Source organism: Solanum lycopersicum, chromosome 7 (assembly GCF_036512215.1).
Source record: "Solanum lycopersicum chromosome 7, SLM_r2.1".
In the NCBI taxonomy this organism is placed as follows: Eukaryota; Viridiplantae; Streptophyta; class Magnoliopsida; order Solanales; family Solanaceae; genus Solanum; species Solanum lycopersicum.
The window spans coordinates 4,207,810-4,234,673 of NC_090806.1; the positions used below are offsets into that span (position 1 = coordinate 4,207,810).

Sequence of the window (26,864 nt, forward strand, 5' to 3'; positions counted from 1 at the left end):
CACTGGTGAGATCACACTCTGTATATTGTTGGATAAAAAACTGAATTAGTGAAGGGAAATTTGGAGAAATAAAAAGAGCAATTTTTTATCTGTCTAAGTCCCATTTCTAGAGAATGTACATTGTAAGAAGACTGTATTCTTTCATTCACCCAAAAAGCACTTACAATCATACTTGTGATTTACAGCTAGATCTCCCAAGATTTTGCCCATTTTTACAACTACAAAATTGTTTATAGCTGCAAAAGAAGCCATTTCCCTTTTGCAAAAACTCATTGGTGTCAATTGAGGGGTCTGTGGACTTCTGTTGGAGCTTTTGGTCTACCCTTCTTTCAGTTTAATAATTCCACTGATGGTCTTCTGGCCTAAAAAGGACTCCCTATTCTTCGAAGTCAGAGTCGTACTGTGCAGACAATAACACTTCTTCAAGTTCCTTACTGAAGTCTTCATTGTCATCCTGCTCTTCAGCTACTTCTTGTTGGGACTTATCCTGCTCTTCAGCCACTTCTTGTTGGGACTTATCATGCTCTTCAGCCACTTTTTGTTGGGACTTATCATGCTCTCCTCCAACAACGTCAACTGAGTCTTTTTTCACAGGCTGATGAAGAATGCCTGTTTTTTGATAAAATAGTTCCTTCTGAACTTTCCAGTCATCAGCAGTCTTCCCGACCACGTCTCCTATCAATGTCTGGTTTTCTGCTATGTGCTTTATACTTTCTACATCCACAATGCCACTAGCCTCTTTAAGGAAAAAAACAAGAAAACAAGTGAAAAGATGTCCTCTTTGACTTTAGTAAAGGGGGAGCTGAAACCTAGGATGCAAAAGAAACTTGTGGAATTTATGCATGCCCAATCCCCTGAATCTTGAAACTAAGCTCAAACTTGGGAGGAAATTTTTAGACTGCCTATACACTATCTGAACAATATTTCACTGAACGAATTCAGGTAGCTTCACCGCATAAACGTATTCACAGTTACTTCAGTATGTACACAATGCATTATTTTCACTGTTATTGAATACTAAATATCCTTACTTAGCACATCAATAGTGCTGACCACAAATACAAAATGATCAACTGACCAAGATATATTTCCGTGAAAAACTTAAGAAGCTACCTTTAATACTGACTATGCCTTGACACAAAATATTGCAGACCACATATAAAATAGCCAAATTATATATCCGATAAAAGCTTAAGAAGCTCATTGAGTTGCCTTTAATACTAAATACGCCGTACTCGCACATCATAGTGCTGACAATACATAGAAAATCACCAAAATATGTGTTCCTTTAAAAGCTTTAAGCTCAAAGAAATACCTTTAATAGCTAGATCTTTCGCCCTTGCATAATCTGCTGACTTTTGCTTGAGCATATCCACCTCAAGCTCCAATCCCTAGGAAATATGGGAATATGAATTTAGCATTCTTAAGTCAAAGATGGAGACATGCAATAGCAGGTTAAGTCACAAGAGACCTGATGAAAGGATTAGCACAACTAATGCAGCCTCCCACCTAGCTAACTTGCTACACTGATCAACTCAAACATTCAAATAATCCAATTAACGGAAAGAATGCCCACATGTCCAATAATCCTCTAACAATATATTTGATTTCGCGTCATTTAAAGCTTAAAACCCTCCATTTGAGTTTATCTCATAAACAGGAAACTAGTAAAGGGAAGAAACATAAATAACACTTGCATGTGATTCTGAAGATACTTGCAAAATTATATCTTTAAAAAAACACAGAAACACCGTCACAACAGCAGAAACAATATCCTATTCCAGCAAACACAACTGGTTCACATTTTGGAAGGGAGCAATTCCAACCAAATTAAAGTCACAAGTTTTAAAAAGTCGATTGCTCTAAATTAACTAAATATTACTTGTATTTTTTATTTTGACGAAGTTGTCACCTGATTATTTTCTTGCAATCAATAGAAGTACAGGTCTACCAAATATTTCCATCAAAATGGTGCTTGAGTTCAATGAATCCTTGTAACTAGCCACATCAATCCATATGAACACTGTATGCAAAAGTACAGAGCTGGAAGTATATTCTAGAAATCAAACATACCATATCCATGTGGGTGAAATGCTCGATCCGGCTATTTGCAAATAACCTACATCATCAAAGGAAACAAGATGAGGGAAGGTTTAGAGTAGATTGTGAAATAACAAGCTGTAGCAGGAAAAGTATCAGTAACATACTTTTTGCATGCTATTTGGATACTTGCATTTTGTACTTCTGAAAGTTCATCTAGTCTCTCCGCTGCAGAGCTTTCATTCACATCCACAAACCCAAAAAGAAACATGTTCCTATCAAACATACGCTTGACTACAGCAGGGACTACCTTAACATCTTTGGCCTTTGCTTCAGCGACAACGTTCCTAAGATTCTTTAACTCTCCTGTCAAATGGAATTGATGAAATATCGTCAAATCATAGCAAGATAAGTGCATCAAAAGCACGTGAGAGTTGCACAAAGAACTAAATTCGTAACCTAACACTAGAAAATTGGTAAACAGAAAATACTAGACGAAGTACCAGATTCAAATCTCCACGTACCAATATAAAAGGAATCCACAGACGTTAATCAGATGGTATACATCCTAAGTGGAACTAAGCCAGAAGGAACAAGAAATTTCAGACTAATATAGCACTATGGTCCAATGGTTTGCTGGAGCACTATTGATCAGCTGTTTAGAATGTCTCCCAGACAGAAATTTCTCTCTCTGATTTGGAACTCCAAGATAAGGTGAACCAGTCTAGAAGTGTGAACTATAATGCATATTGAATCTGCAGATAATAGTTCAAAACTTATAATGTTCATTGGGGTATTTATGATGCTGAAGATGCAACGACTTCTCATGAATATAGAACTGCCATAAGGTAATTTGAGAAATGAGAGAAAAAGAGAGGAGGAGATCATTTGGTATCCAAGGATTTTTTTTGTAAGAAGTCCTACTGATTATTGTTCTTTAAATAAAACACAACATGTCCTTCAAATGAAATTGAAACTTACACCTAAGAACTTTTTCGCAAAACTATAGTATAAGCTAATATTGTGATTGGTGGTCTCAGTAACACCAACTTATTCATCATCTATATATTCCTTGAATTTTGGGTTTTAACTATTACTATGAATCACTGAGAAAACTGAATACAGTATTGACCCACCTGTGGTTACAGGTTAATGTCCCAAACCTAAGCCAAGAAAAGTTCTAACATCAGTCGAAGCAACAATTGCGGACACCTATTAGTGGTCAAAATCCATTTCACATAGCCTGCAAAATATAGAAACATGATAGTCCAGTTACATGTTTGGAGAACTCTCCTAAAGCAACCTACGTATAGTATGAGTAATAAAACTATGAATCAACATCCTCACTAGAACAATTTACTATGCCAATGATCTAGAAGATCTACGGAAAATAAATGTACATTTTACTTCCCAATTGATCTGATCTAAAGCATAAATTGTGTTAAATCAGTTTCCATGTTCCATGATACATTTTAAAACAGAAATCTAGGAAGTATCCATGATGACATATGCTCTAGACAATGCCATAAAAAAATTAGGAGATTTGCATCTGCATTTCAAGTCTGAAAGCATGTAGTTCGAACATATTGGATTCGGAAATTTGGCCAAAGAATTGTAGAATTCTTTCAACATTATTGGCAGGCTAGATTTCATCTTTTGCAAAGAAACTCTAATTATTGAAAGTTAAGCTCAAGGAATGGAACATGACTTCTTTTGTACAATTGGAAAATAGAAAATTCTTCATCCTTAACAGGATTATAAAATCAAACCAGAATCCGACAATTCTCCCCCTTTGGATGAGCATCAAATGTCAAAGGTGCACAATCAGATTGAGCTGGAGAAGATTTTCAGATTGGAAGTGATCTCAAGGCGACCAAATCGAGGTGTTTATGGTTGAACAAGGGGATCATAACACTAGCATCTTTCATAACATGGCAAATACTCGTAGAAGATTTAGCCATATTGACAAGCTAGATATGAATGGGACTATTACAGAAGACAGGGATGTGATTGCTCATCAGATTCTTCCTTTATATTAGGCACAAAGGATGAAGTTTCTTATATTTCCAGTAATCAAGCTGACTAACAGCTGCAAAAATATTCTCTTGAAGAGAAGATTCTTGGTGTTATTAAGAGCCAGATGGTTTCTCCATGGGTTGCTACAAATACTGTTGGTATACAGTTAAAGAAGACTTGATGTGGGCTATAATTTCCACGATCTGGAACATTTCCATGATCTGGAACATTTTGAGAAAAGCTTAAATTCGTCTTTTATTGCTCTCATCCCAAAGAAGTGACCTAGCAGTTCGATAGATATTATTTATAAGATTATATCTAATGCTCTTATGAACATATTAAAAGTTGTACTTCCTAAGTTGATCAATAGTTCTCAGGTGGGTTTCTTAAGTGACAGAAATATCACTGATGCAGCCTGGATAGCTAACAAATGTTTGGACTCAAGGACGAAAATTGGAAAACTTGGAATTCTTGAAAATTGGATACTAAGAAAGCACTTGGATCATGTTAATGGGAAGTTCAAGCTGGATTTATTGAGATAAATGGGTGTCAGTATCAAATGGATCATTAGATTAGTTTATATTTCATCAGTGAAGTTCTGCATTCTCATAAATGGTGCAGGACATGGTTTTTACTCTAGTCAAAGAGGTTTGAGACAAGAAGACCCTTTATCTCCTTTCCTCTTTGTTTTGGTGATGGGGAATGATGGAGGGACTCAGTAAGATGACTCACAATATGGCTCAAGCAAATTGAATTTCTAGTTTCTCTTGGGGGTCCTGAAGGTTTGAAAACCTCTCATATTCTTTATGCAGACGACAGAAATCTTCTATGAAGCCAAGGAACAGCAACTTATGTTCTTGAGGATGTTTCTAACAATTTTTAGGCTGTTTCAGGCCTTGGTATTGATTTTGCCAGATACTACATATTCCCGGTCAGCAATGTTTCTGATATTGACAGTTTGGTGTATCTTACGATGCAACATTAGATCTATCCCTACAAAGTATTTGGCACTTCCTTTGGGAAAAAATACAATTCAGCGGCCATTTGGAATGAGGCTCTCGGAAAGATGGAGAAAAATTATCCAACTGGAAACGACAATAATTTTCAATGGGTGGAAGTGTCACTCTAATCTACAGAGTTCTGAATGCTCTTCCCACTTGAACAATATCGCTATTTCCTGCTCCTACTTCAGTCTTAAAGCGCATGGACAAAATTACAAGGGATTTTCTGTGGAAATGAAATAAACAGTCCAAGTCTTTTTCCAAATAAAATGGAACTGTGTCACCAGAGATAAGAACAATGGCAGTTTTAGCATTAAGAACCTAAAACTTCATAATGTTAGTCTCTTGACCAAATAGCACTGGGAGGTTTAACAGGGAAGAGAGCACACTTTTGTAGAGGACTCTAGTTGATAAGTTCTCACTAGATGGTTTTGGCATACCAAAGTATCAAATGTCCCTCATGGAGTCCGGAAGCATATTCAAACACATAAGAGTCTCTTTGAAACAAATGAAGCTTTCTGGTAGGTTGTAGCAGAAGCTTTAGATTTGGGGAAAATGCTGATTTTTTTATGAACATAGTTAGAATCTTTTTCTCCAACAAAGTTTAAATGATCAGGAAATATAAAGTGCATGCTCTCTTTTGAATCTACTTGGCACCATAACAAAAGGATGATACTTTCAAATGGAAACTTTTCAGTGAAGTCATGCTACAAATTGTGAAAAAATGGTCATACCACTTCTTGGGGCTGGAGGAAATTTGGCACAAAGAAGCAAGTAAGCAACCTTCGAAGGTATCTTGCTTCTCTTGGTTGGTGGTTGAAGAAGCATGTCTCACTCAATCAAATCTTGAGAGGAGGAATACAACTATGTAGCAGATGTCCCCTTTGCAAAGAGACTCCTGAAGTGGCATGCCACTTATTTTTCCACCACAAGATACTCACCAAATTCAAAGATGTTCTTTGCAATTTTTAACATGAAAGCACAGTGCCCCACTCTATTCTAGAATTTCTGCATAGCTGGAAGAGAGTTGGGCTCAACAAGAAGGCACACAATTTGGAACACATAGACCTTAGGTCATTTGGTGGATAATTTGGATAGAATGACACAACAGAATTTTTGAAGGCAAAAGGAGGAATATACGTAGGCTTAAACTTAAGACATTTTCTTGTTAGCTTTCTGGTGCAACTTGGCTATGTAAATGATGTTGATTCCTTGTTAGGTATATCGGGGAGCTGCACAATATGTAAATCTTGATACACTTTCTTAGTCCCCTCCTTTCCATTTATAAAATTCACCATTACTTATTAAATGAAAGAGATTAACAATTAATGGAACAACTGAATAAGAATTGGATCTAATGTTTTTTAATTAAGATTTTCATGTGATATTAACTTTTCTCATCTCATTAGACCAATCTTGCACCACAAAGAGAGAATCATCATATATGCAGAACAATTTCATGTCATATCATGTTAAGAAGATATTATTTATACCCATAGATAAATAAATCTTGAAAGGAGGCTTGAATGGCTGTGTCTCATAGAGGCAATATAGGCAATATAGTCCACCCAGTCTACTCAAAAGAGAATTAGTAGACACCATATAACCTGCAATACATTACATTTGGTTAATCTGCTGAAAGAAAATGTCAGTCAAGATGAAAATCCTATTGTATGATGACTGCTCCTTCCGCCAAAATTTTAAGAGAAAAACAAAGGCTTTTCTTAGAAGTGTAATGACTTTACACTTCCTTTTTTTTAAGAGGGAATGAATGTCAGCATAAATTGAAAATGATTTGGAGTTTAAGGTTTCTCTATATTTCTGTATGTTTTATGATATGGCTCTTAGTTCGTGTTCTCCACATTCTTACTCATTGACTGATAGAACAAGTGGAATTTGGTTAAAATAGCACATGAAATGTTCCATAGTAGCAATCAAATAAATCTATGACCATTTGTATTTGTAATACGAAACCACATATATCAAATAAATAAATAAAGAAAACGGTGTTCCCTTCATGAAATTGATTTGAGTTCTACTTGAGAGAAAAAGGCATAGTCATTGCAAATCGATTGGTACTTCTATGCTATATAAAATTTTAACAGTCCTCTAGTGTGCACCTCATGATGGTCGTATTTCACATTAAAGTAAGAGAAGATTACATATCCGGTTGGTCACTCTTTCTTTTGTTTGGTGTGCAGTAGATGCTAATACGTCATACATTTTAGTATGCCATAGTAATCAGAATCATTCTCTCCGGAAGAAACTAAAAATATGTTACATTAGGTAAACCAACAGAGTCTAGAATGGAAAAAATTAACATACCAATGCAGTAAGCATAGAGTGATTGTATAAAGCATGCTTGATCTTTAGGGGGACTAGCCTCGAAAATATAGGAGAACTTTTTAGAAACCCACACTCTCTTCATTTCTGCAAAAGTAGGAGATCCACCCTACAAAATAACCATATTATCAGTATGAACAATCATGAGAAGTGCAGGATAAACAAATAGAGATTGATATCTACTGTATACTTAAACTAAAGACAACACGCATAAACAAGTTAGTAGTACCTTGGCAAACTCATTTATAAGCTCGTCAATGTCTAATTTGAATAGTTTAAGGTCCATATTGCAAACCTTGACTTCTCTTTATGGCCTACAAGAAGAAATTTCTTGATTAGATTGCTTCAAAGAACATAGGAACTATAAATGCAATATCATTACAGCTAGAAAATATGATGATTAAAAACATACAATAAAACGCATAACAGACCTCTGTGCGGTAAGATTGTCTGGTTCATTGGTAAAGTAAATCAACATAATTGCAGGTTCATGGAGCAATAACTTAACAATTTAAACATATCTGTTTGGGTAATTTACTTGTTAAATATGATTGTTGGTTCATTCAAGAAATAGTTAGTGTGAATCATACTTTTCAAGTAACAATAAATTATTCCAGTAACGCTAAGCATATAAAGTAATTGTAAGGGCATCTCAAAAATGGTAAGAATATTTGAAGTACAGGTTCGATGCAGATCATCAATATAGTTAAAATTGTTCCAATAAGATGCAAATTCTCACTTGCAATATTCAAAACATTCGGCAACACAATTCATTTTCAATTCGCTTCCATGTAAATTATGTATAAATCATGCAATTTGCGAAAAAACAAGCTGTGGAAAATTCACTACTCAGCACTCACAACACTCGTGCCGAGACACCAAACGCGTCACAGCGAGCAATTCATTTGACTTCTTCAACTACCTAATATCACTAAAAGACTATATGTGTTAGCTTTATGAACTTCTAGCATGATAAATTCACTGCAACTGGCCCGCAATTTCACCAATCGTGTTTTCCATCTATGAGTAGCTCAAACCAATCAATAAGCTACCAATTACAACCTATTTGTAAATTCATTCGGTTCATCAAAAGTTCCATGGATTCTCTTGATTTTCTTAACCCTAGTATTTCAACTATTAATCTCATCCCAACTCTTCAAAACAATTCATAATTTAGTTTATCCATATCATATAAAACTCAAATCAAATCTATAAATTTTCGATCAGAAAAATAAGTAAAAGATTACCTTGAGATCAATTTTTCAAAGGCCTTTGACAGCTTGTTGAAGTAGGGAGAAAAACGATTGATCTCAGTGAGTATGAATAATGAGCTTCATGGATCCCAAAAATGAGATTTGGGTTTAGGAACGACGGAAGGGATCAACAGAGGTTTTTTTTGCCTCTGTGAGGTTTTTGCGATTCTTTTTGTGAGAGAAAGAAATTATGAGGTATAAGGTATAAGACTTTAGGGATTAGCCTCCTTTTTATACTGTACAGTCCAGCCGTGGTCCGCCCCCCCCCCCCCCCCCCCCCTCAAACTATTCCCTTTTATTTTAAATATATGTTCCTTAGCACTAGAAGTTCTTCACATTTTCTGCTAGCATATATTTTTTTGATAATTAGGTAATCTCCAAGAATCAGTGATGCACAATTTGAAACTTGGTCGTTAATGGGGTTACTCCTCTACCCTTCTCCACTTAAATACAAGATTTTGTGTGGTAGGGTTCAAATATACACACATCACGTGCTATATAGTCTTACCAGTCTACTAACATATATATCAACAAGAATACTAAAAGACTCCTATTAATATTGACCTAAAGTAAATGTACGAACATGACTAAAACTTAATCCCAACTAATTGATATTGCCTATATGGATGTTTCTTCCATTATATCTATTTTTCTCTGTTTATATGGATTTCAAGAGTTTGTAGGTCTTTGAGAAAGCTTCATTCCATGCTACTTTAGGTTTACCTAGGTCCCTTTTTAACACCTTCCACCATCATGATTTCACATCATGCATTTGGAGCTTGACATAAAATATGACCAACCCATCTCAATTGACCTCTCGTTTAATGATTTTACCGTTATGTTTGTTGCTCGCACCTTCTAAAATGTGTATTATCTTGTCTAATTGTGTATGGTTGCATATCTATCTTAATATTCACATTTTTGACACACACATTTAGTGGATGTGTTGGACCATAGAGGTCCAACATTACCCCTATATAACATTGCTAGTAAAATGAACTTTTAATAGAACTTGCATTTCACTCTGACAGTTATCCTTGTCTGAAATAACACTTCAGTGCCACCTCTCCTATTCAACCATTCTATTTTGGTTTTGTGTTACATTTTCATATTTTTTGATCAAGTAAATGTATTTTCATTCATAAACATGTAACAAAGTGACTGATCTGTTGTAAACTAAGTGCTTAGCAATTTGTTCCAAAAAAGTGTCTGAGGTCTAACCTGTCAGTATGCTTATAGATCAGCTTATAATTCAGAGAAGTTCACTCTGAAGTATTAGCTTTCTACAACAATAACTTACCTAGTGTAATTCCACAAAAGGAGTCTGGGCGGGTAGTAGCTTTCTGTTCTAACAAAATTTGTCGGTTACTACCTGTATGTAGAGTGATAGTGTCTTTATGAAATCCAATAGTAGCTGCTTAGCTCAAGTTTGGCCATTGATTCTGGGAGTAGATTTTAAAAAACAAAAAAGAAGATTGAAAAAATAGTTTGTTCATGGAATTTGGTCTGTTTTTTAAAATCAATCTTCGAAGATCAAACTGGTTCCATTACCAGGTGAAAACACAAGATCATGGAATTTTGAAGTTTTTTCAACAAACTTCAAAAACTCTTCTCCTTTGTTTTCCAAGTTTCAACTAATTATATGTCCAAAAAGCTAGTTTAATTTCAATTCATAAAAGAAAACAATGCAGACAATAAGGAAGATTTCTAGGGAAGCTATTTAGCATAATAGTATCCACCAATGCATCAGCTAATAGCTTAATATATTACTCCTAGTCTTCTTCCACTAGTTTCTATGTTGTCTGCACACAATACCAAATAGCAAATATGCACCCAAGGATGTGACTTATTGGTCAATGAAGTGGGTTGAGCACCGTGAGCTCTCAAATTTAAATCCCAGCATAGACAAAACAGGGCAATTTCTTCCTATCGGTTTTCGTCTTGGTGGGCACATTTACCCAGTAAGAGGTAACTGGCATGTAGAATTAGTTTAGTGCTCGCAAACTGAGGCTATCAAAAAAAAAAGAAAAAAGAATACCAAATAACAAATATATGCAAAGAGATCCTTGACCTCAAGGATCTAAATGAGGAAACCTTGTCATCAATGCATTAAAGAAAAATTCCCAAATAGCATGATCTGCTGATTTTTGCTTCGAAATTGAACTCTGCTTTGACAAACCATCAGCTTAGAAGATCCTTAGCCATAATCCTCTCAGGCGTTTTCTTACCTGCTCCACCAAGGTTAAATCCATTTTCACAATATTCATGTGTCTATTGAGAAATTGATGGCTGCAAATGGTCGTCCATTCTGCCCATAAGATGCAGTCCCTTCAACTGTCAGACTTGTGTTTCTGAATAAAGGGCCAGGAGTGTGGAATAACATAAACAACTGATTGCCTCCATTCTCCTTGAGATCCTCAGGGATAGAGTATAGACTAGAATCTCGATAATTGATGGCTTCTAATTGTGCAGCGATGCAACAATTCACAAAGCAATGCAACAATTCACAAAGTATGCATCATGGTCACTATTTTCATACTCAATTATATTACTTTCTCGTTCTCAACAACTCAACCCACACTTGTGCTCTTTTCTCTGTAATTAGGCCTGGCCTTTCTACTGTCACTAGGAAGAATGATTTCTCACTCTCTTCGACATGACCAGAATTTTGACCCAAGTTTTCATATCACTCGCAAAGTCGAACCATAAATCACAACAAGTCATGATCTTAATAACAATTAAATCAAAATAAGCTTTTTGCACTTCCTTCCAGACACTATCTAAAGATTTTATATCCCTATAACTCTCATCGTCAAAGGAAAAACCACCCGTGATGCATATTTTCAACATCGCTCTCATTATCCATAAAGGACGCATCACTAAACAAATCTTCACCACACTGCCACTATATAGACAATCTACATCTAAATCTCTTTTTAGGCATTTCATCGAAAACCTTGCAAGCATATAATGTCTTCTTCTAACTAATTCAAGTATTTGCTAACTGCTCCTAACTAATTCAACAGCCCTCATATGGCAAATCAGTTCACTTTTGTGTAATAATATATAAAATTCAGAAAAAATAGAAAAAAAGAAGTGAACTGAGAACTAACCGAGGAAGCTATGAACGGAGATACGACTGAAGAGTACAGACGAACAGGCGGAGGGCGCCGGAGAGCGGCAGTCGGCAGGTAGAAACAATCAACGGCAGCAGCACAGCGAAACGGCGCCGTTTTACTGTGTACAAGGTTTAAACGTAAATGTTAAATCCAAATCAAACTGTTTCCAAACGACGTCGTACATTTTTTGAGGAAAAAGAAAAGAGAAAATTGTATATAATAGCAAACTAATAACCTAAAATAAATGGAGTAGCTAGGGTTTGATTTAATTGTGCTCTATAGCAAACGTTAGCCAAAGTTTGTCAGACACCTCTCTCCCAAATATCTCGCTCGTCACTCTCCCACTGCTCGTCTCTCTCCCTTTATATACAGAAGTGTATAAATTATGTTTCTGTTTTGTATAAAGCGAAAGAAAATTGTATATACACATGCAAAAACGTATATGTTCTTGTTATAAACTTAATTATACAATTTACAAACATTTTACTTCAATTCAATTGTAGACAAATGCAAATTTTATACAAATATTGCAGAGAAAAAGGCCAACGAATTATACAATTGTGAATTATACAATTGTAGTGAACTACAATTTTCTCTAGTTTTACACAACAAAAGTGTATATATTGTGTTTCTGTTTTTGTATAAAGCGAGAGAAAAACATATATCTTCTTGCTATACGCTTATAATTATACAATATACATATATTTTAATTCGATTCAATTGTATGCAAAGCAAATTTTATAAAAATATTGCAGCGAATTATACAATTGTGCATTATACAATTGCAGTGAAATAGGATAGCGAATTATACAATTGCAGCGAAACAGGCCAGCGAATTATACAATTATATATGTATAGCGAATTATACAATTTTATATTTGCTATGGAGCACAATTATGCAAATTTTGCTATAGCATACAAATATGAATTTTTTGTATGATATATGTGAAAGTTGCCCCAAAAAAATCCCAAAGTAATATATCTCAAAAATAAATAAGGCAAAATGTCTGTGATTACTCAACAAATAAATAATTAAATCAATTAAGTTAAATTTTAAGAATAAACAAAATTTTAAGGGAGTCTTACCTAGATAAACTAGAAAACCAGTTAATTAAATAACTAAAAGAATGTCTACAAAAGTTATAGATCCTCTTTAAAATTATAGGAGATATGACCGAGCTGTTATAAAGGGTACGTATCCTGTTAAGGCATGAATCAATAAATCTTATTTGAGGAATCAATTAAGGCGGTTCAACATGATTCGAAGCATAAAGCGAAATTTTAATTAGATGCCTAAAAATTAAATAAATCTTATTTGTATTTATTTATTTTTTCTAATTTTTAGATGTGAATTATTATTTAATATCTTTTTTATAAATAATTTTTTTAAATACTTTTTTTAATTATTATTGTAACGACCTGTTTAGTCGTTTTGAGCAGCAGATTTTATTTCTGGAAAAACAGGCTGAGACGACGGAACCCACGACGGATCGTCATGGGCACGACGGACCGTCGAGGGGTTTCGTTTCAAAACACTTAGAAATTCTGAAATTTGGGTACTGAAATCGACTCTCTGAACTTCGTGACGAAAGTGCAGGACGGACCGTCACAGGCGTGACGGACTGTCACAGACTCTTCAGAGAATTTCAGTCTCTGAACTCTGTGACGGAGCAGCAGGACGGACCGTCGCAGGCACGACGGCCCGTCACAGGTTGCGTAATCCCAGTCGGAGTTGGATTTCTGGTTAAGTTTTAAAGGGGCGTTTTGGACTATTCCTGCTATAATTACATATTTCGTGGATTTATATTAATAACTCAATTTCTTGGGGGATAAAAGAGGTAACCTTGAGTTAAATTGTGGGTTATTATTGTCATCTTTTACACTTAATTACATGTTAATTAGGGTAAAAGAAAGAGGGTTTGAATAAGAAAAATAGAAAGAACAAAAAGAAAGAGAGAGAAGGGAATCGATAGAGAGAGACGCTCGAGAAGGGGAAAAACACAAAGCTTTGGGAAAGTTGCTTGCTTGATCACTAATCTTCGGTGGAGGTAGGTTATGGTTTCTCTTACGATATTCGTAGTAAACTCTTAATAGCGAATGATATGTATTGATAATATTGTAAACCCTGCGATGTGCTTAATTGTATGCTTGCATGAATGTAATTATATAATTGTGATTATATAAGCATGATGAAGTTATTGAATCCCAAATCTTGAAAAACCCTAATCTCTTTGTTAATAATGAGGCCTTGGTATAAAAGAAGGCGTGATGAACTAAAATAATGAGATTGATGATGCCTTGGTAAGAAAGAAGGCTTGATGAATTGATAGGAGGAGATTAGGGTATCGGGTGCCACGTTTCGGTACCAGGATAGAATGAGGATCGGAGTGTCACGTTCCGACACCAGGATAGAATATGGACCGGGTGCCACGTTCCGGTACCAGGATAGTATATAAGGATCGGAGTGTCACGTTCCGACACCAGGATAGAATATGGATCGGGTGCCACGTTTCGGTACCAGGATAGTATATGAGGATCGGAGTGTCACGTTCCGACACCAGGATAGAATATGGATCGGGTGCCACGTTCCGGTACTAGGATAGTATATGAGGATCGGAGTGTCATGTTCCGACACCATGATAGTATATGAGGAGCGGAGTGTCACGTACCGACACGAGAGGAATAAAGATAATGAATCTTGAAAGATGTTAATATACTCAATCTAATGAACCTAAATCCCAAATGAGTATGATGAGGAGGCGTGAGTCCTCATTGATGAGCTTGGTGTTGTAACCAAGGGTTATGGTAATTGAAAATGCTGCATGCTAAGGATATTAGTTGATTTTATGATGTTATTTGATATATATTGTTTTCTATTTTGAGTTAGCCGATGATATTTACTCAGTACCCGTGTTTTGTACTGATCCCTACTTTTATGTTTTCTTCTTGTTTAATTGTGGAGTGCAGCAAACGTGCCGTCATCTTCGACTCAACAGTAACTCTAGCCAGTCTTCATTACTCCGGATATCAGGGTGAGCTAATGCTTCTAGCTTGGACTGGATCTTCCTCTTCATATCTTGATGCCTTGAAGTTCCGGCATGGACTAGCTTTTATGTATTTTTAGCTTCTTAGAAACTCTTAGATTAGTAATTTGAAGTAGATGTTCTTGTGATGATGACTTCCAGATTTTGGGAAATAATAGTTATTGAATTGGTTTTTATTAATGAGTTTAAGTCTTCCGCATTACTTTATGTTGATAGTACATTGAAATGTTAAGGTTTAGATTTGGTTGGTTCGCTCACACAGGAGGGTAAGTGTGGGTGCCAGTCGCAGCCCGATTTGGGTTGTGACAATTATTTTAGGTAAAATTTTATAATTCAACATTGAAATACATATTTTTATTGAGACAATTATTATATGAATTGTTAACATAATTTTGTAATAAGTTGAAAAATATCTTTTTCTGGAGACAATTATAATATGAATTGTTAACATAATATTATAAGTAAAAGTTGAAAAATTTTAAAGAGCAGAATTGGAATCATATAATCTGATTCATAAAGTTGATAACTTGGTATATCTACTTTAATATGAAAAATTACGAAGAAATTAAAAAAAATGTAATCACTTTGTTTAACACTTTTCGACTATTGATTCATATTTTTGACATATAACTATCAAAGATGTGAGGAAATAGAGTTCGAAGAAAGTTTAAAAGGATAAATAATGTGAGTGTTGATGAAGAAAATATAAAAATTCAAAACAATGTTTCTTGATTAATTCTATTTTAATTGGGTTAAGATACAAAATTATTTTTTAAAAACTTATATAAATATACTATATTAAGAAAATATTTACCATTTATAGCAATAACATTTTCTTTTCGCATGATCACTTTTAATAAATTTATAATACAAACTTAATAGATATCAGAGAACAACTTATAAAATACACATAACACAAATTTTATTCATAATTAATATATTTATCACACATTTTAATATACTAATAATACAATGTGTTAATTGCTTACCGAACAAACATAATATATTTCAAAACAGTTTTAATTCGTATATATTGCATACATAATTCAATTTTAATACATACTGTAAATTTATCATTATATTATTATATATTATTATAAATAATAATAAATATAAAATATAACTAAAATCATTAATTATTTATTAAAAGGTACATTTTAAAAATACTTTTGCCAATTTTTTATTAGTAGAAATTTGAGGCACCTAAAAATTGGGGCCTAAGGCCACATTGTCTTAAATTTTATAAGCAAAAATCGCCTCGTTTATTATATTTAGTTTTTTAAATGTAAATTTAATTGACTATTTTGAAAATTAAAAAAAAATTAATTGGTTTTATTATGTAAAATAAAATATAATAAATTCAGTGTACAATTATTTCAAATTTCAATAAACAACATAAAATTAATTGATTCTTAAACACGAGGTATAATTCTTTTGAATATGTAATATAATTCATAGCAGAAAAATTACAAAAACAATAATTATGGAACCTAAAACTAGGTATTCAACTTTTAATACAAAATTAAATAAGGAATGAATACTAATTAAATAAAGCTACCAAAATAGAACATCAAATGAAATTTTAAAGAGAATTTACCTAATTAGACGCATATACTTTTAAAATATTATATATTTTATCATTAACTAAAAATTTTCTATCACATATTGAGAAAGATCCATGTGTTTTTACTTCTAGAATCTAGAGACATTAAAATAGAGAGAAAGACGAACGAGATTTGTTATGTTGACAAATAATACAAGCAAATCACAATAGATACACATATTTGTATGTATTTAATGTGATTTGCATGTATTCAAATACCAGATACATAGGAGAGTGACAGCGTGATAGAAGAGAGGCAAGGGAAGCAAGGGGGATTCGCTATATATTCTAGATATATACGAATACAAATTGATACAATGTATCTTTTAAAAAAAGTAATTTTGACCTTACGTAATTGGAGATATATATAATGGAATGTATTTGAACGAATCAAAATTTAGTTAAATATATATTCTTATAATAAATTAAAATGTATCTAAATAATTAACTTCTAAACTAGTGAGATTTCAAGTTTCCAAATCTTTACTATGATTTAAAAAGTCTGGCCAAATAGATAGCTCATGAAAGCCCAAGCTTAATATACACAATTATTGGGCTGACACAAATCTCTTAAAGATAAAGAATAACATAAAATATAATATCAATAATAACCAATATTTATAAAATGATGATACTGATAGTAGCTCTAATTATTTTCTATTTTCTTAATAATTAAGGTTTTATCCTTTCTTCTACAAATATATAAATATTGTATACTGAAAATCCTGCATATGTGTATACTATTGAATGATAATATCATTAGTGGGTGATTAGTGGAGTTAATGATATATTTTTCTTTAAAGCAATGATACATTAAAGCATGTTAGGCTCTTTCTACTCTCTCTTTTTTCATCTAGTATTTCGTATTTAAATTAACATCGGATAAATTCAGAATTCGTATACTCCAACAAGATTGTTTATCATTCACAATAGCTCAAATCGAAAATTTATGATCAAAGATGGAGTGATCTCAACTATCCCACTACTATCTATATTACTATTCTCTTTCTACTTGTATTTATTCTTCATATCGATAGCTATAACATTTACGGGACAATTACCTAGAAGTACATAATTTTATACTTCAACCTTTTATATTCAATAAAATAGAATCTCACGATCCTAAATCGATATTACCTAAAAAAAATCACAAGAAAATAATACATCGTACAACATACCATATACATAAAGAAGAAAATGAATAATTAAGTATAATTTTTTTTTAAGAAAAAAAAAATCATATTTCTTTCTAATTCCTTAATTTTGTTTGGTTAACATCTCAAAAGTGGAAAAAATAGTCAATAATAAAAAAAGAGTAGGTGAAATTAGACAAAAGCATAGGTAAAATCAAATAGACAAACAATCTTTTTTAGTCTTGTCGGACAAAGGTATGTCATATGATTTGTAGTAAAAAGATGGTGTAAAAAATATATATATAGTATATACTAGAAGTTATACATTAGTCTGACAAAGTTGTACAAGGTGAATTTCCATGCATTTGTCTCCAATCACCCACACGTACTCCAACTTAATCATTTTTTTAATCAGGTGAAACGTGTTACGATCGAGTTTACGAGAATTCAATAATTTTCTCATATGTTCAAACCTTATTTTTGGTATACCAATTGTGTGGACTATAGAGGATTTCGATCTACTCTTTCTGTCTCTAATACATAACGAATCGCTGAAGTTATATATGTTAATATTGATTAAGAGTTATATCTTTCGAACGAAAGACTTTTAAATCTATATTCTCAAAATGATAACAATCAATTTATTTCTTACTTACTTATACTAGACACTTTTCATATATTCTAGTCTATATTATACGGAGTTTTTAGTACATTTATTGAGAAATTCATTTATAGATCTAAAAGAAGTGTTTTCACTAAACTGTCTTTATAATTTATTAGGATAAGAGTCCGAAAAATATTTCTAACTTTTGTCAAATTTGTTGTTTCGATACTTAATTTCATGAGGACTTATTACCTCTTTGAACTATTTAATAGTATAAATATTTACTCCTGAACTATTTAATAGTACATTTTAAAGGTATATATGTCCCCACGTGGGGTAATATATATGTTTAAAGTACGATATTGAATAGTTTAGGGAGGTAATAAATTTTCATGAAAATTTAAAATCACAGCGACAAATTCGATCAAAGTTTATTTTTCAGCCCTTATCCCTAATTTATTAATACCCATTAATATGTTCATTTGTTAATTAAGAACTCTTTGTTTTTAATATGTAAGAACTCATTTTTATCTACAATGAAAAAGGGTAAATTAAAAAAATTAATATATTCCTGTTATTATGTAATTTTGGATTAAATAATTCTTATAATTAATGATACGTGTGGATTTGTTTAAGTTTCACCTCAAACAAGAATTGTACTTTACATTGTTTAATGGAGTCCCTCTTTTGCAAACAAAAATTTTTTATTTTATTTTTAGCTTTAGTTATTCGAAATTCGAAATAATAAAAGAAAAAATAATGAAGGATGTCAGATTAAATTATTTTATGTTTTTTTAGAAGTTCAATCATTCAACAACGTAACTATATGTTTGTTGTTCTTTCTATTACTCTGTCAAAATACTTTATATGTTAGTAGTAATTCATTTATTTTATTTTTTGTATTAATTATTTTTGAAGATTATATATATCATATTTTATTTTTTACAAAATTTAAATACGATTAACTATTTTGTCACAAAAATAATATTTTACTAGGGACAAATACAATAATCTTTAATTTATAGTTGAATTTTCCATCAAAAGGTATGTTTATTTGAGTAAGGAATTAAATCATTTTGTACCATTTTTATGTGCATATAATTTAATATTTGGAATTATATATAGTACGATAAAAAAATGGAATTTACTAGTACATTTCAGTCAACTAGTTTTACTAACATAGTAGAAATATATATATTTAGTATAGTATAAAGTGTTTGGGATCTCGTACGATCACGACATACCTAATATAGTTCCACAAGTAGAATTTGATAGAATGTAACGTACATAAGAGTCTTATCCTTACCTTTACAAGACAGAGCGGTGATTTTTGATAAATCCTAACTTATCTCATAAGAGAAGATATTCAAAGCAGAGAATTTTCGTATTTTATAAACTAATTGTACAAGCCGTCACATTAAAATGTTACTGTGAGTTCCATCAGGAATTCCACTTTTAATTAACCCTATAAATGGATAAGTTTATGATAAATAATATGTTTGTAAGAGTTAGTTTTGAGTTTCACTTAGGATTCTAATTCTAATAAACCAAATGCAAGAATAGAGTATATGATTATGACATATCTTACTTTCAACTTTATCTAAAGAAAATCTCAAAATTTTCATTTAGCAACCAAACATTACATGTTTTCTCCAACTAAAAATCACTTAGAAAATGACATATCTTACTTTCAACTAGTAGTACTATTCTCTATATATAAACCAATGAAGCATATGCATACAAAATACAACTCACATAATAGCTAAAATTTGTAATAATAAAGTCCCACCAAAAAAACAATAATTCAATAAATTGCCTTTCTTAGGTCAAGCCAAATGAGTAGTGGAACTAAAGCATGTTCACCAATTCTTGTTTATATATATATATATATGCTCCTCCATTTTTTTGATTATTTGTCGATATTTTCATTTTTGATATTTTAATTATATCTCGTGATTGTCAAAATATATTTATGATTGATTGAATTTTGGTGTACTAACTCTTGAAAAAATAACTTCACTTTAGAAAATTACATGAACCTTTACACAATTTCACTTTCTATAATTGTCTTTCAACTAGTTAGAAAGTTAAAATTTCAAGTGACGTACCAATGGAGGGATTAAAATTTGTTCATTCTGAACTAGAAAGGTCTCCAATTCAAGTCGCGGAAAGTTGGAGCCAGAGTGATGTATCAATAAGAGATTGAAATACATATTTCTCCGTTCTTAATTAGAGTGGCCGACTAGGTTTAAGTCCTCAAGTACAAAGTTATCTTTATTCAAAAATACTTTACCTTTTAATGTGAAATTTTTCAGCGTAGATCAAATTTAAATTCAATCATGTCTCACACTACTATAAAATCACTATTTTCCTTCTGAATTTTCCTGTGAAAATGCAAAGTAGCTATTCCCATAAATATTTTAATTAAATTAGTAAGAAAAAAAAATAGTAATAATTTTTTTATGTAAAAAAATAGAGTGCAATTTGCTTTTCATCATGCATTTTTCGTGTGAGCTGGTTTAGTGGGAAAAAAAGTTAAAAATTCTTCTTTTTAAAACATAAATTTTATATTAATTCGCGATAAATTTTTTTTTATTTCTAATATTATCGATACGAAAAAAGGTCCCCCTCACCTTCACAACCGCCACAAAGTAAAAGGAAAAAAAAAAGTAGAATTATCTTTAATTATGAAAAAGATTCAAAAAGAGAAAGTAAGTTAGGTGTGTGGGATATTCTAATCTAATCAAACCAAACAAATAACCAACAAAGCATACATCTTATCTTAATTATGAAAAAAGATAACACACTAATTTAGTGATTGCCAGCTAATTTAAACAAGAACCCACTAACTTACATTAATATAATTTTGTACTTTTATAATTCCATGTTCCTTCCCCCAAAATAATTAATTACCCAAGGGTAGATCTATATATGTTGGAGAAAACAATTTAATCAAGGATACTTAATTAAATCCCATTTAATCAATTTTTACTCATTTTTTTTCTAGGGAAAATGTCTAATTTTTGCCTATAACATGTTATATATATATATATATATATATATATATATATATATAACATGTATTTATTCGATTTTATATCTAGATAATTCACTTAAATTTTTTAATGAAAAATAGACCCTTGTTTTCTTATGATTTATGCTACATTAGTTTCGTAAATAAGATTGCATAAAAGTTAATCAATAATGAAGAAGATTTTGTATTTATCAATTCGATTAAATAGACGGAAAAATTGTTTAAAATAGAGGCTAATAAACAAATTTAACTTTATAGATTTTTAATCGTTAAAATTCTTAGTATCACACTTTTTACAATTTTGAAATTATAAGTTTCAAAAATATTTTCTCGCACATGTATTTCTTATCGAAATACGTGATTTATTTCAGCTAATAATAACGAATTAATTATGTATATTTAAACTATGAAATCATATATAATACACATTAAGATTTTTTTAATAAAGTTTTCACTTATAAATAAATCTATACTATATGCCGAAATATTAAAATCAAATGTACGTAATCAAATTGTTACATCATGAAAATACATAAAATTTAAATTTAATAAATTTAAATAGAAGTTTTGCGTTTCAAATTACTTAGCAATATTAAATTTGAATGTACAGTACATACGTAATCGAATTGCTACATTTTCCACCGAAAAATACACAACGCTAAAGATCCAACAAATAATAAAATAATTATGAGTAATATATATATATATGTATAATAAAAATAATTTTAAAAATAAAAATGATTTATTTTATTTATATTTATAGTATTAATAAAAGGGTGCATCGTAGTAAGTATAAAAATGTCGGGGCAACAAACCCATAGTCCGAAAATAACGGGGTACATGTCATTTTTAAAAAAATGTGGGTCACCCTCACATGCCACCATGTGAGCACCCTATGTTGATTTTTTAAATTTTATTTTATGAATTTTAATTTTAAAAATATATTTCGTACGAAGTTTTTTTTTTTTTTTAAAAAAATGATTTTTTAGTGTTTGATTAGTATTTTTTTAAAAAATAAGTGATTTTTTAGTGTTTGATTAGTAAGAAGGAAAGATGAATAGGGTTTTATGGTCGGTCCGTGACTGCTGGACGTCGGAGGAGTTTTTTTGGGGTGATCTCGTAGTTTAAACTGTGTGGAGATGATCGATATATGGATTTTGTCTCGAAAATATCTAGGTACAATTTGAGGAATACAACGACATTGAGTTGAAAATGTTATAATTAGGGTCGGTTGTCTGATCAGAGTCGAGAGTTGGGATCAGTGATAAGAGTCGATCTTTTGAGTCGGATTCATGATCAAGGTCAAGTGTTCGATTTCAAATCGGTTCAAGAGTTGAAAATAGGTTTTAGAATATTTTCCATACTTTATTTTTTCTTAAATTTGAAAAAAAAAATATATCCATCTTTTAAAACATAAAAATCGATATAATGTGACAAAATTTAAAAATATTTTTCCATCGTACTACCACACCTTTAGTCAACAAATTGTGTCAATTTATTTATATGCTTTGTATTGAAATTGCTCCATCATAATGACTATTTTTTTCTCCAAAAATATGACTGAAATATGGCTAATAAAAGCTAATTTAAACACATATTTGAATAGAAAATTGCTCTTTTTTATCTATCAAAAATTAATACACTTAAAAGAAAGGCTTAAATCTTTTTTTTATCGAAAGTTAACATATATTATAAAATAATTTACAGAACGAACATAATCAAAATCAAAAATCATAAATTTTCTCAAACTCAATAATATCATAAATCTAAATATGTATATTAACATACTTTATTAAAAATATACTATTATTATACTAATATACAAAAATTATATAATTTAATTTTTTTAATAATTTAATTGCAACAACAACCAAACATTAAAAAATAGGACCCTCCCATCGAAAGAGAAAATTTGAAAAGAAATATAAGTTCCATACAATTATATAATAATATATTTTTTTAATTAAAAAAAAATATTTTTTTGAATAAAAAAATATAATAATATTTTAGAAAATTAGGTGTCAATTCGTGGGGCCCTTGAAGATGGAATTCCAACCGCCACGGAAATAGACAGATCTAACTGTGGGACCCACAAAGCATGATCCAGTAATGCAATAACAGCCGTTTGATCCAAATTAATTGGTTATTAATAGTTATCAATTCGGTATCGATTATTCCGTTAAGATTTGACATGCGAAAAAAATATTAGAAAAATTACTTAGAAATAAGGTTATAAATTAAATATATTGCATTTTGCTCAAAAGCGAATATTAACACATTGTAGAATGACAGAGAAGTTATTAAAGTATGAAATTAAACTCTAAAAGTCAAGAACATTATACAACAAATGGTATGAATACAATTAATTAATTTAGTAAAAATTATCGGTTAATCAGTTAAAAAAATCTCAATCCATTAAAAACAATATCCCTATAATAATAAAATTTAAAATCATTATTAGAACTGCTAAAATAATCCATTACCAATAAATTAACAAATATTTTTTGATTCAGATTCTCTATTTCGATTTTGATATAACCCTAAAAAGGTCTATATACTATTAACCCATATAACTTAAATCATAAAGTATAGTAAGTACTATTAGTAATAAGATAAAAATAGTAACCGCATAAAAATCATAACTAATTATATCAATTTATGTGACATAATTTTTGTTCATTAATTATGTTCCGAAAAACTATTGGATATTCTAAACTTGATATTTTATAATTAATGAGACGATTTACTATTCAAAGAAATATTTTGTTAAGTATTTTAAAATTCAATATTCAGTAAAATAAAATCGACAAGAAAAAATTACTTAGATGATAAATATTTTTCACCTCTAACTCAAATGTTGTTGGTTTGAGTCATCAAAAAAGAGATAAATAAATGCGATAAACACCTTCACATGAATTGAAAAAGATGAATATCATTGAAATGGACGAGTATAAAATGATACTCCGTCCAAATCAATTCATGTGAAGGTGCTTGGCGCGACATTAAATTTAAGGACCCACATGATCATGGGAATTGTTCATTTATTTTTTAGATTTTTTCTTATTTTATTTGAAAATCAACGTTTGGCCATGATAAATCAAATATAACTTTGTATTTGAAAAAAAATTATTTTCACTTCTAATATACTTCTTCTTTCCAATTTAAACTAATGTTTTATTTTTATTAAAATTATTTCAATTTAAATTATATTTTACATTTAAATGGTATTTTATATTTTTTAGGAAAAATAAATTCAAACCATCAAACATCATTCACATATTATTATCAAAACAACTTTTTAACTTCAATTTCTTCTGCAAAAGAAAATCAAAATAAAGTAAAAAATATATTTAGTAGTATGTAATTGCTCGTACATGAAATCTAATTTATGACATCATATAACTATATATCAATTTTGACATATTACTCTTCTAGAGCATTTTTAATTGTACGTCTAAAGTAAATTAGTTAAATTGAGTTATTTTGCTAGGTTTTAGAAATCTGAGGGAGGGGGATATGAATCATATAGAAAAATTATATCTAAATTCTAAATATTTTTTTTTTGTAGAAAGTGAATGATCAAATGCCGCTAAGAATGAAAAAAGATATTTTTGATACTTATTTTTATGGTTTAAAATGAGATAAATATTTATGATTATAAATTATTTTATCAATGATAAATGAGGTGTGTCTTTTTTTTAGACCCTGTTAATACGAGATACTTTGTGCATCTCACCCCCACTGCTCCCCTCTTCTACTTCTATAATGTTTTGCTACAATATATATATAAATGTTAATAATATATATTTTTTTGCTTATTTACTATCAAACACTAAAAGATAAATAAGAAATTAACTTATTTTTCTAGAAAATATTTAATTTCTAGTGAAAATATCTTCTTCATACCAAACACAACCTTAAATATTAAATTCTGAATGCATTTTCTTAAGAAAAATCGTGCTAACGAGAGAGAATTATCTAAATGGTAAACATTCCTTATTTTCGAATCACTAAGAAAGCAACGTGAAGGTTGTGAGTTTGAATGAACGAAAAAAAAATGAATAAACTCCTTGGGAGGGATTAAAATAAAAATAAGTGTTAATAATAATTTAATCATTAGAGAAAAATATATTATAAATGGGATGAAAAAAAAAAGGTAGGCTTTTTAATAGGTTGAAAAAAGTGGGTTTGTGATCAGAGAAGAGTTTCTTTTTAGGCCCAAATATTCTTCTTGGGATTGGTGTGGTTTAAAGTAATTCAATTCCCCCCTATAAATACTCCATTCCCTTTCTTCACTTTCATCACACTCATAAAACATCACATAATTTTTTTATTTTTTTTCAAAAAAACCTTTCTTTTTTTTTTCTCTTCGTTTTTTCTCCTATTAGGGTTAAATATGTTTCCTTTGCAAAAAAAATAAATAAAAAGAAATGGTCCTTTTTGTGTTTTTCCACAGCTTTCTTGAACTGCATCTACAATTTCAATTCATTATTGAAAAAGAAAAAATTGATTCATATTGTTGTTGCGGTTCAATAAAGCTGTGGGAAGATACAGATAGGGTCAAATAGAATTGCTACAATTGAATTGAAGTTTATTGGTTGTTTTGAGTTGAGGATCTATCGGAAACAATTTTTTATTCGCGTGTATTTTATCCTTTTAGATCTAACTATACGTATTATATTGGGTTTGTTGTTATTCCTATTATATAGTTTCAAGATTTTGTGATGCATGGTATGCACGATTTTGATTCAGATCTATTTATGTTAATTTTTTTAAAACTATTTTTTATATGATTTTCTTACCAACTTCTATTTATGTTTGATTTTGCATGGATTTTTGCAGATAATTAAAAGATGTTTATGATGATCAGTTATTGTGTTTGTGGCTATCTATTTACCATACAAAGGATGAGTCTGTTTCAATATAGATCTGATCCTTTTGTAAAGAGCAAATCGGTCTGGTTGATATTGTATTGAAATTTTATATAATTTTGTTGTTGAAATTGTATTGAATTTCATATAATTTTGTTTTTGAGCTGTAATTTGTTTATTATTATTATCAAAATTTTCACTCCAAGCATATTTTCTTACTATTCAAATTTAGTATTTCATATATATGTCTTATATACCATTATAAAGTCTGTTTTGATTTTTAAATATTTTTTATTTTTATTAATTTTAATTTAATCTCATAGCCGCTACCTTTGTTGTTGTAGAATATTTTATAACATATTATTTTGGTTGAAAGTTTGGTTGAATAATATATTATAGAATGTTTGATTTAGTATTTCATAAAATAAATTATGTTGCAAGGTGCTTGATGAAATTTTAATAAAAAGTTATTTTTTTTTTTTTCATACTTGATTTATTATAATACTTAACTACTAGAAGAAGAAAATATTTAGTGTTTAACTATACATTGTTGTTAATATATATTAGGATGTTAATCAATGTCTTATGTTACATGTTTTACAATACAATTTGTTGGATATATATTAGTATGTTAATCAATGTTTTATAATACATGTTTTACGATACAGTTTGTTGGATGTAGTTGTATAAAGGTTTATTTATTTATATAAATTTTAATAGTTTGATCCGGTATTCTAAAATATTTCTACCATCTACAAAAAAAAAAAATATACAGTTTTTGTTTATCTCTTTGTTTTACAAAA

The 26,864-nt window shown here is 30.5% G+C and overlaps 1 protein-coding gene and 1 long non-coding RNA gene across 2 annotated transcripts; one reads left to right on the forward strand and one right to left on the reverse strand.

Annotated features, from left to right (window-relative positions):
• Positions 1-59: 59 nt before the first annotated feature.
• Positions 60-11,940, reverse strand: LOC101266838 (uncharacterized). The gene is made up of 8 exons (XM_004242711.5): positions 11,767-11,940; positions 7,630-7,714; positions 7,383-7,509; positions 6,551-6,664; positions 2,208-2,406; positions 2,074-2,119; positions 1,316-1,391; positions 60-738 (listed from the first exon to the last, which is right to left on the reverse strand). Exons 2-8 carry the CDS (start codon positions 7,684-7,686, stop codon positions 377-379), a joined length of 981 nt encoding a protein of 326 aa, XP_004242759.1. The 5' UTR covers positions 7,687-7,714; positions 11,767-11,940; the 3' UTR covers positions 60-376.
• Positions 11,941-25,490: 13,550 nt separating this feature from the next.
• On the forward strand, positions 25,491-26,266 carry LOC101248470 (uncharacterized). Its single transcript, XR_183399.4, has 2 exons — positions 25,491-25,921; positions 26,033-26,266. It is a non-coding gene; the product is annotated as an uncharacterized lncRNA (long non-coding RNA).
• The last annotated feature ends 598 nt before the right edge of the window (positions 26,267-26,864 follow it).